At 36.6% G+C, this 12,820-nt stretch overlaps 2 protein-coding genes across 2 annotated transcripts; one reads left to right on the forward strand and one right to left on the reverse strand.

Moving 5' to 3' along the window:
- Positions 1–3,390: 3,390 nt before the first annotated feature.
- Positions 3,391–4,230, forward strand: LOC119655944. Its single transcript, XM_038062179.1, has one exon. It carries the CDS (start codon positions 3,391–3,393, stop codon positions 4,228–4,230), a length of 840 nt encoding a protein of 279 aa, XP_037918107.1.
- A 4,063-nt stretch (positions 4,231–8,293) lies between these two features.
- On the reverse strand, positions 8,294–8,886 carry LOC119654755. The gene is made up of 2 exons (XM_038060297.1): positions 8,691–8,886; positions 8,294–8,626 (listed from the first exon to the last, which is right to left on the reverse strand). Exons 1-2 carry the CDS (start codon positions 8,815–8,817, stop codon positions 8,370–8,372), a joined length of 384 nt encoding a protein of 127 aa, XP_037916225.1. The 5' UTR covers positions 8,818–8,886; the 3' UTR covers positions 8,294–8,369.
- Positions 8,887–12,820: the final 3,934 nt, after the last annotated feature.

A 12,820-nucleotide genomic window follows, 5' to 3' on the forward strand; every position in this document is an offset into this window, starting at 1 on the left:
TTGTATATGTTTGACACAGATAAAAGCTATCAATATTATGATGTCATCCCATACAGAAATATGATCGAATATTATCTTGTTTCTCGCTGGAAATATCATCGAAAATGAAAACAGAGTCAGATTTGGCTTCTTCAGTCGGAATCATTTGACTATTATTTGAGAATGTATAGATGCCCAATCCGGAAATAGCTTTAACAGCCTGCTTCAAATGTTCATATTTGGGTTGATTTAATGATTTCGAGAAGATGTAAATATTTTCAAATTTTATGCCATTTGGGTGCTTCAATAGAGAAAGCATAACGTTAGTTTTGCCGCAGTTAGAAGGACTCGTAATAATACCCCGAATATTATTAGGCAATAAATTGCTATGTTTAGCTATACAGCTTTCATTTGTAATGTCAGTGTTTTCCACCACCAACCTTTGTTGTTGTCGTATAAACCGCATTATCAGTGCAACTAAACAACCAGACTGAAAGTAATTACGTTGTTGCAAAAAGTGTTATAGTCTGTAAGAGTTGTTGAACCGAGCAGGATTATACGCATACATAGACGCAAAGAGAACGGTCACTATAAAATGATTGATCATAAAAATGAATATACTAGTACAACACGAAAAGCGGTGAAAGGAAGAGGTGTGATTAATACCCTAATCAATAAACTTCCAATTGAACTGCATCTACCTGGTTATCAATACTGTGGTCCTGGTACAAAACTAAGCGAGCGGCTTGCTAGAGGTGATCCAGGAATAAACTTATTGGATCAAGCCTGTAAAGAGCACGATATTGGATATTCAAAATTTAAAGAAACGGCTGATCGTCATATATTAGATAAAATATTAGCTGAAAAGGCATGGCAACGAGTCAGATCAGCAGACGCAGGATTGTCAGAACGAGCTAACGCACTACTTGTAACCAACATGATGAAAGCTAAAGTAAAATTAGGAATGGGAATGAAGAATAAACCGAAATTTGGAACAATTGTTTCCAAAGTCCGAAGGATTGTCAAAAGAAAGAAACCCGACACAATGAAAGCGAGTATTAAAGTAGCCTTAGCTGCTGCAAAGAATATAACAAAGGGACGGAAGAAGACTCTCAAGACTCCAAGGATAATACCCATTCCTAAAGTTGGTGGAGTTCTACCTTTTCTAGTTCCTCTTTTCGCAGGATTATCTGCTATTGGTGCTTTATCAGGTGGAGCTGCGGGAATAGCGAAAGCTGTTAATGATGCTACCAATGCCAAAAAGACCTTAGAAGAAAAACAGCGTCATAACCAAAAAATGGAGGAGGTAACATTAGGCCGAGGATTGCATTTAAAACCGTACAGAAAAGGATTAGGGTTGTTTTTGAATCCTGCTTCAAAAAACTTTTAAAAACGCTACCCAAGAGAGCATTAAATGAGAATGATTTAAAGAGATTCGCCAGATTCTTGTCAAACTTCAGAGGAGTTTTCATGCGAAATAATTTACCGAGGGGAGCTGCAAAGCAAAACGAATGTGGTATTGTAAATCTGGATAATATGCAGGGTTCTGGTACTCATTGGGTAGCATACAAAAAACAGAATCGATATGTGGAATACTTTGATAGTTTTGGAAATTTACCTCCACCGAAAGAGCTAATAGATTATCTAGGTTCTAATATAAAATACAACTACAATGCATATCAAAGCTACGACTCATATAACTGTGGACATTTATGTTTGAAATTTTTGTACAATCTTTTGTAAATTTTCAATGCATCTATGTAAATATTGTCGTAAACACGCTAAACACAAAACAAACACTAACTGACAAATCGAATTGACACTGACAAGTTTGACAAGTTCCACACTAACAGGTTCCACAGACTGCGAGAAAATCCGGCGAATATTCGAGACCACAGTATACACGGTGACGTAAGTGTTCTCGCAAAGCGGAGAACATTCTCGCACACATTCGGCGAAGTATAAAAAGCCGAACGCGAGCCTGCTACAAAAGAAAATCTTAAGCGAAATCGTGAGCGAGAATATCGTATGTGCGAAAGTGTTGCCGAGAGTGCGAAAATTAGGATAACCACGATTAAATTGAATTAGTAAAATAAAGTGTGTGTGTAAATAAAACGGAAAATAGTGTTCTTTTTAATCCAAACGAACCCAGAACGCATATAACAATATATATAAATACTTTTAAAACTGAAAATCAATCATTGTTTCATATACTGCCATGGCAATTACATTAACTGGAAAATGTGGAAGTGGAAATTCATCAATTCTTACAATTGAATATTTTCCACCAATCGATTTACAAGGTGGTTACGTATGCGGACTTGTTGATTTTCAAACATATAATTCTATACCTAACGTGGATGAAAAAAATAATTTATTTCACATTGGGAAGCACATTATAGAAATACCCATTGGATCGTACGAAATTGATGATATTGCCAACTATCTGTATAAAGAATTAGCGAAGATCAATGACAAAATAATTCTTTTAATACAGGCTAATAATAATACACTCAAAAGTGAAATAAAGTCAAATGCTCCAATTTACTTCAATGAAGAAAGATCCATTGGTCAATTGTTGGGATTCGCTAAACGAGAATTGAAAATCAATGAAAAACATACTTCTGATCTACCCGTGAGTATAAGTAAAGTGAACGTAATACGGATTGAGTGTAACATAGTTGGAAATTCTTACATCAATAATATTCCCTCACACACAATCCATGAATTCTCACCTGAAGTAGGACCAGGTTATAAAATAGTGGAGATTCCTAGTAACGTCATTTATTTACCGGTAAGCCTTAAACGAATAAGCACGCTAACTCTTAAGCTGATTGATCAAAACGGAGATATAATAAACTTCAAAGGGGAAACAATAACGATTAGACTTCATTTGAAGCCTCAGGATGCTGCTATGTAACGATGATAAATACCTGCCCGATAATGTAGATAGAACCAGTTCAATCAGAAAAATTGAACGAGCTAGACCGCGATTAACATTGCAAAATAAACAGTATCTAAAATTATTGGGATTCAAATTGGAACAAAAATAATGAGCGATATCCTGAACGTTACACGTAAAATCAGTTTTGATAATAGTATATCAAAAATTGAATACTATAGCTACTCTCCATTCTTATTATTATACAACTCCAGTGATGAAATCCGAATACCCATACAACAGCAGGATTTGTGTATTTTGCCGAGTCAGAATTCCATTTACATTGAAGGCGCCTTAACTAAAACAGATGGAATAATATCAGCACTCGCTAAATTGACGAATAATAGCGTAGCTTTCCTATTTGATGAGATAAGATATGAACTGAATGGAGTAGAATCGATCGAAACAAAAATGTGGGAATAACATCGACGTTAAAAAATTATGTATCACTTAATGAAAACGAAAGTAAAATGCTTTATAATGCCGCTTGGTCACCGAACGAATCTATCACGCCGTCAAGTGGTTACTTCAAATTTTCTATTCCGCTAAGAAAACTTTTGGGATTTGCCAAGGACTACAAGAAAATTATTGTAAACGCTAAACACGAACTAATTTTGGTTCGCACTAGAAGCGATGAAAATGCATTTATTTCATCCACTGATAATGCACACATCAAAATTTTTAAACTACAGTGGAAGGTGCCCCATGTTGTCCTCGATGGCGCTGAAAAATTGTCAATGTTGAAATATATTGAATCGGGACATCCGATTCAAATAAGCTTTCGAAATTGGGAACTGTACGAATATCCGGTTCTACCCACAACAACAGATCATGTGTGGAATGTGAAAACCACAGGTCAACTCGAAAAACCTCGATATGTTATTTTAGCTTTACAGACAAATCGAAAAAATCTCAAAGACAAAGATGCCAGCAAATTTGGTCACTGTGATTTAACAAATATCAAAATACATTTAAACTCCGAATCGTATCCCTATGACGATATGAATATTAAATTTTCCCGTGATCGATTCGCTCTTCTCTATGATATGTACTGCAATTTTCAACAATCTTATTACGGTGTACAACCTCAGCCACTACTTTCACGAAGCGAATATAAGGAATCTGCACCAATTATAGTAATTGATTGTTCACGTCAAAATGAATCCATGAAATCTGGCACAGTGGACATAAGGTTAGACATGAAAACATCTGTAGATGTGCCTGCCTTAACAACGGCTTACTGCTTGCTCCTACATGATCGTGTAATAGAGTACAACCCACTCACTTCTTCAGTTCAAAAACTTGTATAAAAACTATGGAAACTATAAATGTTAATCCAGTATCACGTTTACATTCTGCACGCAAGCAAACTGCACCATTTCATCACCATGACGACGATTTTCGTTATCGATATGCAAGGATTTAGAGGATGCAACAATACTTTCATCATCAAAGAGTTAGCTGTCGTAAATGTAAACGAAAATTTTCATCGACACTTTATACTGAAACCTCCCTTCAGTTTTTCAACACTATCAAGAGAGCTGCAATGCCAGGCACACTGGGTATACGAAAATCATCATGGATTGAAATGGGAAGGTGGGCTAACAACATTTTGGGAAGTGAAAGAATATTTACTTCTAAACATGAAAAATGCAACCATCTACGTCAAAGGAACAGAGAAGAAAAAATGGCTGGATGATTTGCTGGGAAATATTGCGCTAGTATTCAATGTGGAAGATCACAGCTGTCCGAATCTAAAATCACTGAAACAAAATTATCCCAACATGTTACGCTGTAATGCCCACAGCGGATGTTGCGCGCTGCAAAACGCATTCCTTCTGAAAAAATGTATAACTCAAAATAATAATAATCAAATGTAATAATAAAAAAAGAAGTTTCATTGTATATAATAATAATTTTTCTTTATTGTGAATATTAATAATAATTAATAGCAGAAGGGCTGCCGAGTTGGGTCAAGGGGTTGCAAAGAGCAACTCATTATCGACTCGGTAGTTGTAGGACAAGCAACTAGAGGTCAAAGAAACCTCTTCAGTTGCTATATCGATTATGCCAAGGCTTTCGACAGCGTTCCGCATACCTGGCTAATCGATATCCTACATCTGTATCGCATTGATCCGAAACTAATAAAGTTTTTGGCGACAGTCATGGAAGGGTGGCATACCACCTTATCAGTCCGTACATCTGAGGGTGCTAATACCTCAGAGCCCATCCGTATACGGAGGGGCATCTTCCAGGGGGATTCATTGAGTCCCCTTTGGTTTTGTATGGCACTGAACCCCCTTTCATGGCTACTGAATGATGCTAGAGGGCATGGTTTTGCAATAAAGTATGGCCTACGTGCTAAGTGCGAACTGACACACTTGATGTACTTAGATGACATCAAGCTGTATGCTGGTACTGACAACCATCTTAGAAATCTGTTGCGAATAATAGACATGTTCAGCCGTGATATTCGGATGGAGTTTGGATTAGACAAATGTCGAATCCAAGCCATCCGCAAAGGTCATCACGAGCCACATGCCGGACATAGCATTGGTGACCTCCACATCGAAGCTATGACCGAGACAGACTTCTACAAGTACCTAGGAATTCTGCAAGGAACCCATGCTCGAGTTGGTGATCTGAAAGAAGCTCTGCTGTCCGAATTTCTGCGATGTGTAAAGCTGGTGCTGAAATCGCATCTCTCGGGGAAGAATCAAATAAGCGCGTTGAATGTATTCGCCATCCCTTCACTGGCTTATGCATTCGGAATATTGCCGTGGACGAAGACCGATCTGGAAAACGTCCAGCGGCGGATACGGACAACTATGTCCAAATTCCGAATGCATCACCCAAAGTCTGCCGTGGAGCGGATGAACCTGCCTCGTGACATCGGAGGTAGAGGCGTGGTTGACGTGGCGGCACAACATCATCGCCAAGTCGACTCGCTGCGCGCTTATTTTTACAGCAAAGAGCAGGCAAGTCCCTTGCATGCGGCTGTCTGTAAGGCAGACTGTGGACTGACTCCACTTAACTTGAAGGATCGATCCTTCAATCCTCTGAGTGGGGTGAAGTCGGACCAAGAGCGGATCGATGAATGGAAGTCGAAGGTAATGCACGGTAAACACGTGAATTGTCTTTGGCAGCCATTTGTCGATTTGCATTTGTCGAACAGATGGCTGTGTGCTGGGGAGCTCTTTGCTGAGACGGAGGGGTTTTTGTGTGCCATTCAGGATGGCGTGGTCGCCACCCGAGCTTATAAAAAGCTCATCATGAAAGAACGGGTGGAGAACGACCAGTGCAGAATGTGTGGTTCGACGTTAGAGACGTTGGACCATCTCATTTCTGGCTGTACTGTTATGGCACCGGTGCAATACATCACCAGGCATAATGCTGTATGTAAGGTTATCCATCAAAACCTTGCATATAAGCATGGGCTGATCACGGGAACATGTCCGGTTTACCGATATGAGCCGCAAGCAGTACATGATAGTTCTGCTTACAGCATGTATTGGGACCGGCAAGTTCTGACTGATCGCCATACCGCACACAACAAGCCTGACGTACTGCTAGTTGACAAGACGGGTCGCTCCGCGTATATTATTGATGTTGCTATCCCCCATAATAGCAACATTGAACGGAAATACGTGGAGAAGAAGGTGAACTATGAGCCATTGGCTCGGGAAATCAAAGAAATTTGGCGTCTCCCCCCCCATAATATTGTCAGCTACAGGTATTGTACCTAAATCCCTGACGGCTTCCCTTGATGTCCTGGGACTTTCGCACAGTCTGGTTCAAACCATGCAGAAGTACACCATTCTGCATACGTGCTCGATGTTGTGGGGAGTACTCGACGGATTCTCCCACTGACCTACCACCGGCCACCACCACCAGTGCCCCTTTAGTTTTTAAGTAGGTAGGATCGTCCGAGCCTAAATGCTTGGCACTTAGTGCTAGTATTAGGTAAAATCCGGCATTTGCCGAGATTGTGATAACTCGGAAATAATAAATTGTGACAATCTAAATTTACAAGTTTTATTATTATTATTTAAAATATATATATATTTTATTACTATGGAGATGGAATTCCAAGTTTTTGGAATTGGCCGCACCGCTGCAACTTAAGGACAACTTCCCCGCATTGAAGTCGTCCAACACCTTATCGCTACATTTACTGTAGCGCGATGGTAAAAATAGCCGCATAGTAGCCTCCAAATCCACAACGATGGCCTGTCCATATCTATAAAAAACAAAAATATAATAAAAAAATTTTTTTTTTTTTTTAGCAGAAGAAAAGTTTAATTTTAAATTCTAACTTACCGTGTTTCATTCTTTCGCCTCCAGTGATGTGATAGCGCTTTCCCACTTCCAATTCTGATGATTTGATGTAAATGAGCGGTTTGCAGCCCAATAATTCATTTATCGAATCCATCGTTGGCGACAACTTTTCACTTATAACAAAATCTTTTCATAAAGTCCACTATTTATATTAATTTATTATCACCAGTAGTCCAATATTTCGTTCTCAGGAAACAGTTTGTGTGGTTGTTTTTTTCTTCGTAAACAACAATTTTATGTGGTTACATATATTTCCTGTCGTCGTCGCTATCGTCAAAATTATTTCATATTAGTAAATATTAAAGCACGCAAAACCATCACTTTCAAATTTACAACACAATTATCTGCGGTTAAATATTTTCATTCCCATGAACTGCATATATCCGAACATGAATATAGTTTCTGATAAAGAAACATTTTACTAAACCAAACCAAACGAGCCTTTTAAAATCAGTCAATCAGCTGGTAAAGTTCGTTAAACATCAATATGTTAGGAAATCAGGAGCAACAGCAGCAGCAGCAAGAACAAAGGGAGTACCAGGTGCCAAAATTGCAGCATCACGCTTTAGCTGCATGGATCGGCAGCAAAAGGTTCCATCATGCCGATGTGTACTTCCTAAAGGATCGGTTGCAGTTAGAGGCCTTTAAGTTCTCATTAAAAAATCCCCCAAAGTGGGATGGCGCAACACGAGGACACACATTTGAGGAAATCATTTTGGAGTCTCGATGGTTTTGTTCAAAACCACATTGTCATGTCATCTATAAATATCCTCAAGTGAAAGCCTTTCAAACTTATATAATAAAGAAAAAGAATGAACAATAAACAAATATTTACAAAAAAACAATCATCTTTTTTTATTTATTCTGCATATTTATCCTACAACGAAAACAAACGTAAAATTTTACAGGTTGGATATACACACATTTCAAAATTTATCATTGACTATTTAAAATTCTCTTTCAGCTAAATCAACTTCAGGATTTCCCTCATCAACAGCCTCCAGATAACCACTCCTTATGCGAAACGTTTTCTTAGATCTTCCATTCTCCCCCTCCTCTTTTGCAATAATTTTACTTGATAAAGATTTTTTATTTTGTTTTTTTTTCAAAATTATCGATCAAACTCCCGCTGAATTCGTATGATATCATCTCCATAATAATCATGATGACTTCCATTTCGGCGAAGAATCTCTTTAATTCTTTCCTCTTCACCTTTTTCAAATTTATTTATTCCATATTTTTGCACCCATTCAACATCATCACCACCATCTATGTCGTTGAACGGACAACCCTTCGGATATCGGCTTTTCGTCTTACATCTAGTCAAACCTGGCAACACTTTTCCCATTATAGTAATTTCACCATTACCTGAAACAACAACACCAAAGTTGCAATAAAAATACACTATTCCCTTCATCACCATCCCACTCACCAAATACTTCAATCTTAACATGTTGCCAGATTTGAAATGTAAATGTCGTATCGAAATTTCCAGGTTTGCAATCCTCTCCATTCCTTAAGCTTAGTACAAGCACCCTTGAACCATCCTCAGGTGTCATATAAACCTCCAGATAACCCGAATCAATCTTCACGTTGATAATTTTAAAACTCTTCCATACTTGTTCACATATACAATATTTACCTCTATGCGATAACCGCTCAATCCAAAACATGGCTTATCGCTTAACACTTCTAATCTTCCTTCACAACTGACAAACATCACTTTCAAACTTACAATATAATCACCTGCAGTTTAATATTCACACAGTCCCTAATATACATCAACTTGATAAGCGATTTCCCGTCACCCAAACAATTAGCACATGGCACCCAAACGATCGCCTCTTATCAACAACCTCAACAACAACAACAAAATCAGCCAAGCACATTTAAAATCTACAAAAAACCATCATTTTCAAACTTACTACATATTCACCTGCGGTCTAATATTCACACGCTCCCAAATATGTCAACCTGATAAGCAATTCCCCATCACCCAAGCAATACGCACATGACATCCAACAACAACAAACACGCACGCCGCCCCGGCCCGGACCGAGTCTCAACGAACCCCCGCGGACGACCCCCAACGAACTACGCATCCCTAAAAGTCGCCCCCGGCATGCGCCAAACCGGCCGCCCCAAACCATAACATTTTCATATGAAACTGGATTCGAACATACAAGCCGTCTCAAAACCGCAAGATTTTTATATGAAAGTGGATTAGAACATACATATTTATACTACTATCCAGGATTTTGCAAAAATCGTAAAACCAATGACCAAATACTTGAAAAAGGGAAATAAAATAAATATTACAGATATCGAGTTTATCAGTACATATAACAAATTTAAAACTTTATTGGTAAATGATCCGATTCTAAAATATCCAGACTTTTCAAAAGTATTCACATTAACTACTGATGCTAGTAATTACGCCATAGGAGTAGAGATGGGCAAAAAATAACCAAACTGTTAAAAATAACAGTTTCTTCATCAACAACGAATTAAACGTTTTTTCAATTTTAAAACAACAGCTACATTTTTCTGCCTAAATAAAACATGAAAATGAAGCGGTAACGTATAACATTTAACGTATGACAAAATCAACTGCTAACGATAACGAGTAGTCATAAACCAGACCACTCCAGATAAGAAAAATGAAACGACAACGACAAATAGAGATAAATTTGAGACGCGAGAATCAATTTTCTGATTAGGCTTAAAATGCGTATGAGCAGAAAGATGCATTTTAATGAGTGGATGCAATAATGTATTTCAGATAACTCTAATAAGCGTTTCATTTTTCTTATCTAGTCAATAGTTCAAAGGTTGATCTTAAGATAATGTTGTCCACATATAAGGACACCAAAAAGACATGGAACGAGCAGCTGAATTGTTAGAGTGGAGTGTTAGAGTTGAGTTTCTCGAAACAAAAATAAAATTATATTAATAAGTAAATCGTGCGTTTTCATTTTCAAGGAAACATATATCTGGCGCAGTCGGTAGGATGCGTCTCGTGTAAATTAAATTAAAAACGATAAGTTTATATTCGGAGTGACAAATTGAAAGTGAATAAACATTTTAATTTATACGCGAGTTTTAACTCCTTAGACGCAGTGAAGACTTAATCGATAAGATTTCGAGAAGAAAGTGAATTAACGCATCAATTTTATGTGACACACAGTGAAAAAGTTGTGAAGATATTTTAACAGTACACGAAACGTGAGAGACCACAGCAATTAATTGTGTTGAAGAATCTCCAAGCGTTATAGAAATGACGGAAGAAAAAACCACAGGTATGAGCAAAGTAATTCTATCACCCTCAGTCCTCAACTCAAAATTGAGTATAACTTTGGATCCAATCAAACACGCTTCACATTTGCCTATATTTGACAGCTTAAAAGTTTTACCGACATGGTGGACCTTATGGTACCCATACTTCAGGACTACGATACATCATCGCAAATTATAGTTTCTAATATAATTAAAAGTAGAATAGTTGGAAAGGCGAAACAAATTTTAGATTCCAGTCCCCATATAACTAAATGGGAAGAAATAAAAAAAATTTTATATGCCAATTTTTCGGATCAAAGAAATAGTAGCCAACTTCTAAATGAACTTAGATCTACAGAGTTCAGAGGTTCTATTATTGATTATATAAATGTAATTCAAAAAAGATTAACCAATTTAAACTTGAAGGTAGAACAGGAGCAAAAATTCAATTTTGTAAGAATCATTCAAGATAATCATACTATTGCTTTAGAAGTACTTAAAAACAATATACCTGAGCCAGTCAGAACCATTTTGTTCTGTAGAAATCCAACTTCTATTGAAAATGTCATTTTCATATTATCTGAGACGGGACATCTTTACCAAAAGAAAGAAAGTAATATTCCTAAAAACAGGAGCACCAATAGAAATTTTAAACAGGGTTTAAAGAACCTTCCAAATCAAAGTTTACAAAGTGGAAACTATCAACACCATAATGTACATACTCAAAATAATTATCCATTTCACCAAAATCAATATGGTAGTCAACATTACCATAATCAAAGTTGGAAAAACCAAAACTTTAATCCATCTTTCCCAAATTATGATCAACATCGTTTTAATCAAACTTCAGTCCAAAGCCGAATTCGTGGATTTGGACCACCACAGCCTATGGAAGTTGATGGATCGCGACAAGTGATTAACACTAACCAGCAGGGAAATTTTCGAAAACCTGCCTTGGAAAATCCACAAACTTCAATCTTCCATATACTAGAATAGATTCGAAAGGTATTCCTCTTAGATTTTTAATAGATACAGGTGCTGCAGTAAGCATTATCGACCCAAATATTTGTCACCCAAGTTTAAGAATATCACAAAGTAATTCTGTCATCCATACACTAAATTCAAATATTTTTTATTCACATACCGTCCAAATTAAACCCTTCGAAGAAATTGGAGGAGTAGAGAAAATTAATTTTATTGAATTTAAATTTAATGATTTTTTCAATGGATTAATAGGGAATAACATTTTTCAAAATTATGAGGAAAAAATTGATTTATTTAACAGAATCATTAATTTCAATGACAAACAATTACCAATATATTTTTCTAAGGAAGAAGAAGAACTAGATGGATACATTAATCATATTTATATGACTGATGTATACAGAGAAAATGATCCATTATCTTTATTAAGAATAAATCATTTAAATAATGAGGAAAATAAATCCTTAACAAACTTATTAAAGACTTATAGAAATCTTTTCTTTCAAGAAGGTGATAATCTGACTTTTACTCATGAGATAAAACATGAGATAAAAACAGCAAATAGTATGGTAGTCTACTCTAAATCATATAGATATCCTCAAATTCATCGAAAAGAGGTAGACAAACAAATAATGGAAATGCTTGAACAAGGGATTATACGACCAAGTAAATCTCCATATTCTTCACCAATTTGGGTAGTTCCAAAGAAAGCTGATGCTTCAGGGAAAATGAAGTGGCGTATTGTAGTGGACTATAGGAAGTTAAACAGTATAACTATTGATGACAAATTTCCAATACCAAATATTGATGATATTTTGGATAAATTGGGAAGATGCATGTATTTCACTACTTTAGATTTGGCTAAACGATTTCACCAAATTGAAATTGATGAAAGAGATATTCAGAAAACTGCATTTTCAACTGATAAAGGTCATTATGAGTTCACCAGAATGCCTTTTGGTCTAAAGAATGCTCCCGCAACATTCCAAAGACTAATGAATGAAATTCTCCACGAACATATTGGAAAATACCTTTTGTTTATATGGATGATATTATAGTTTTCAGCACATCTCTAGACGAACATATGCTTTCTCTTAGGAAAATCTTTAATGTCTTAAAAGAGGCAAATTTAAAAATACAAATTGATAAAAGTGAATTCTTCAAAAAGGAAACAGAATTCTTTGGTCACATTGTAACGACTGAAGGAATCAAACCTAACCCTGAGAAAGTAGAAGCAATTCGTAATTTTACAATTCCTGGAACAACTAAACAAATAAAATCGTTTTTAGGAATGGTTGGATA

This window comes from Hermetia illucens, chromosome 1 (genome assembly GCF_905115235.1).
Source record: "Hermetia illucens chromosome 1, iHerIll2.2.curated.20191125, whole genome shotgun sequence".
NCBI classification, from domain to species: Eukaryota; Metazoa; Arthropoda; class Insecta; order Diptera; family Stratiomyidae; genus Hermetia; species Hermetia illucens.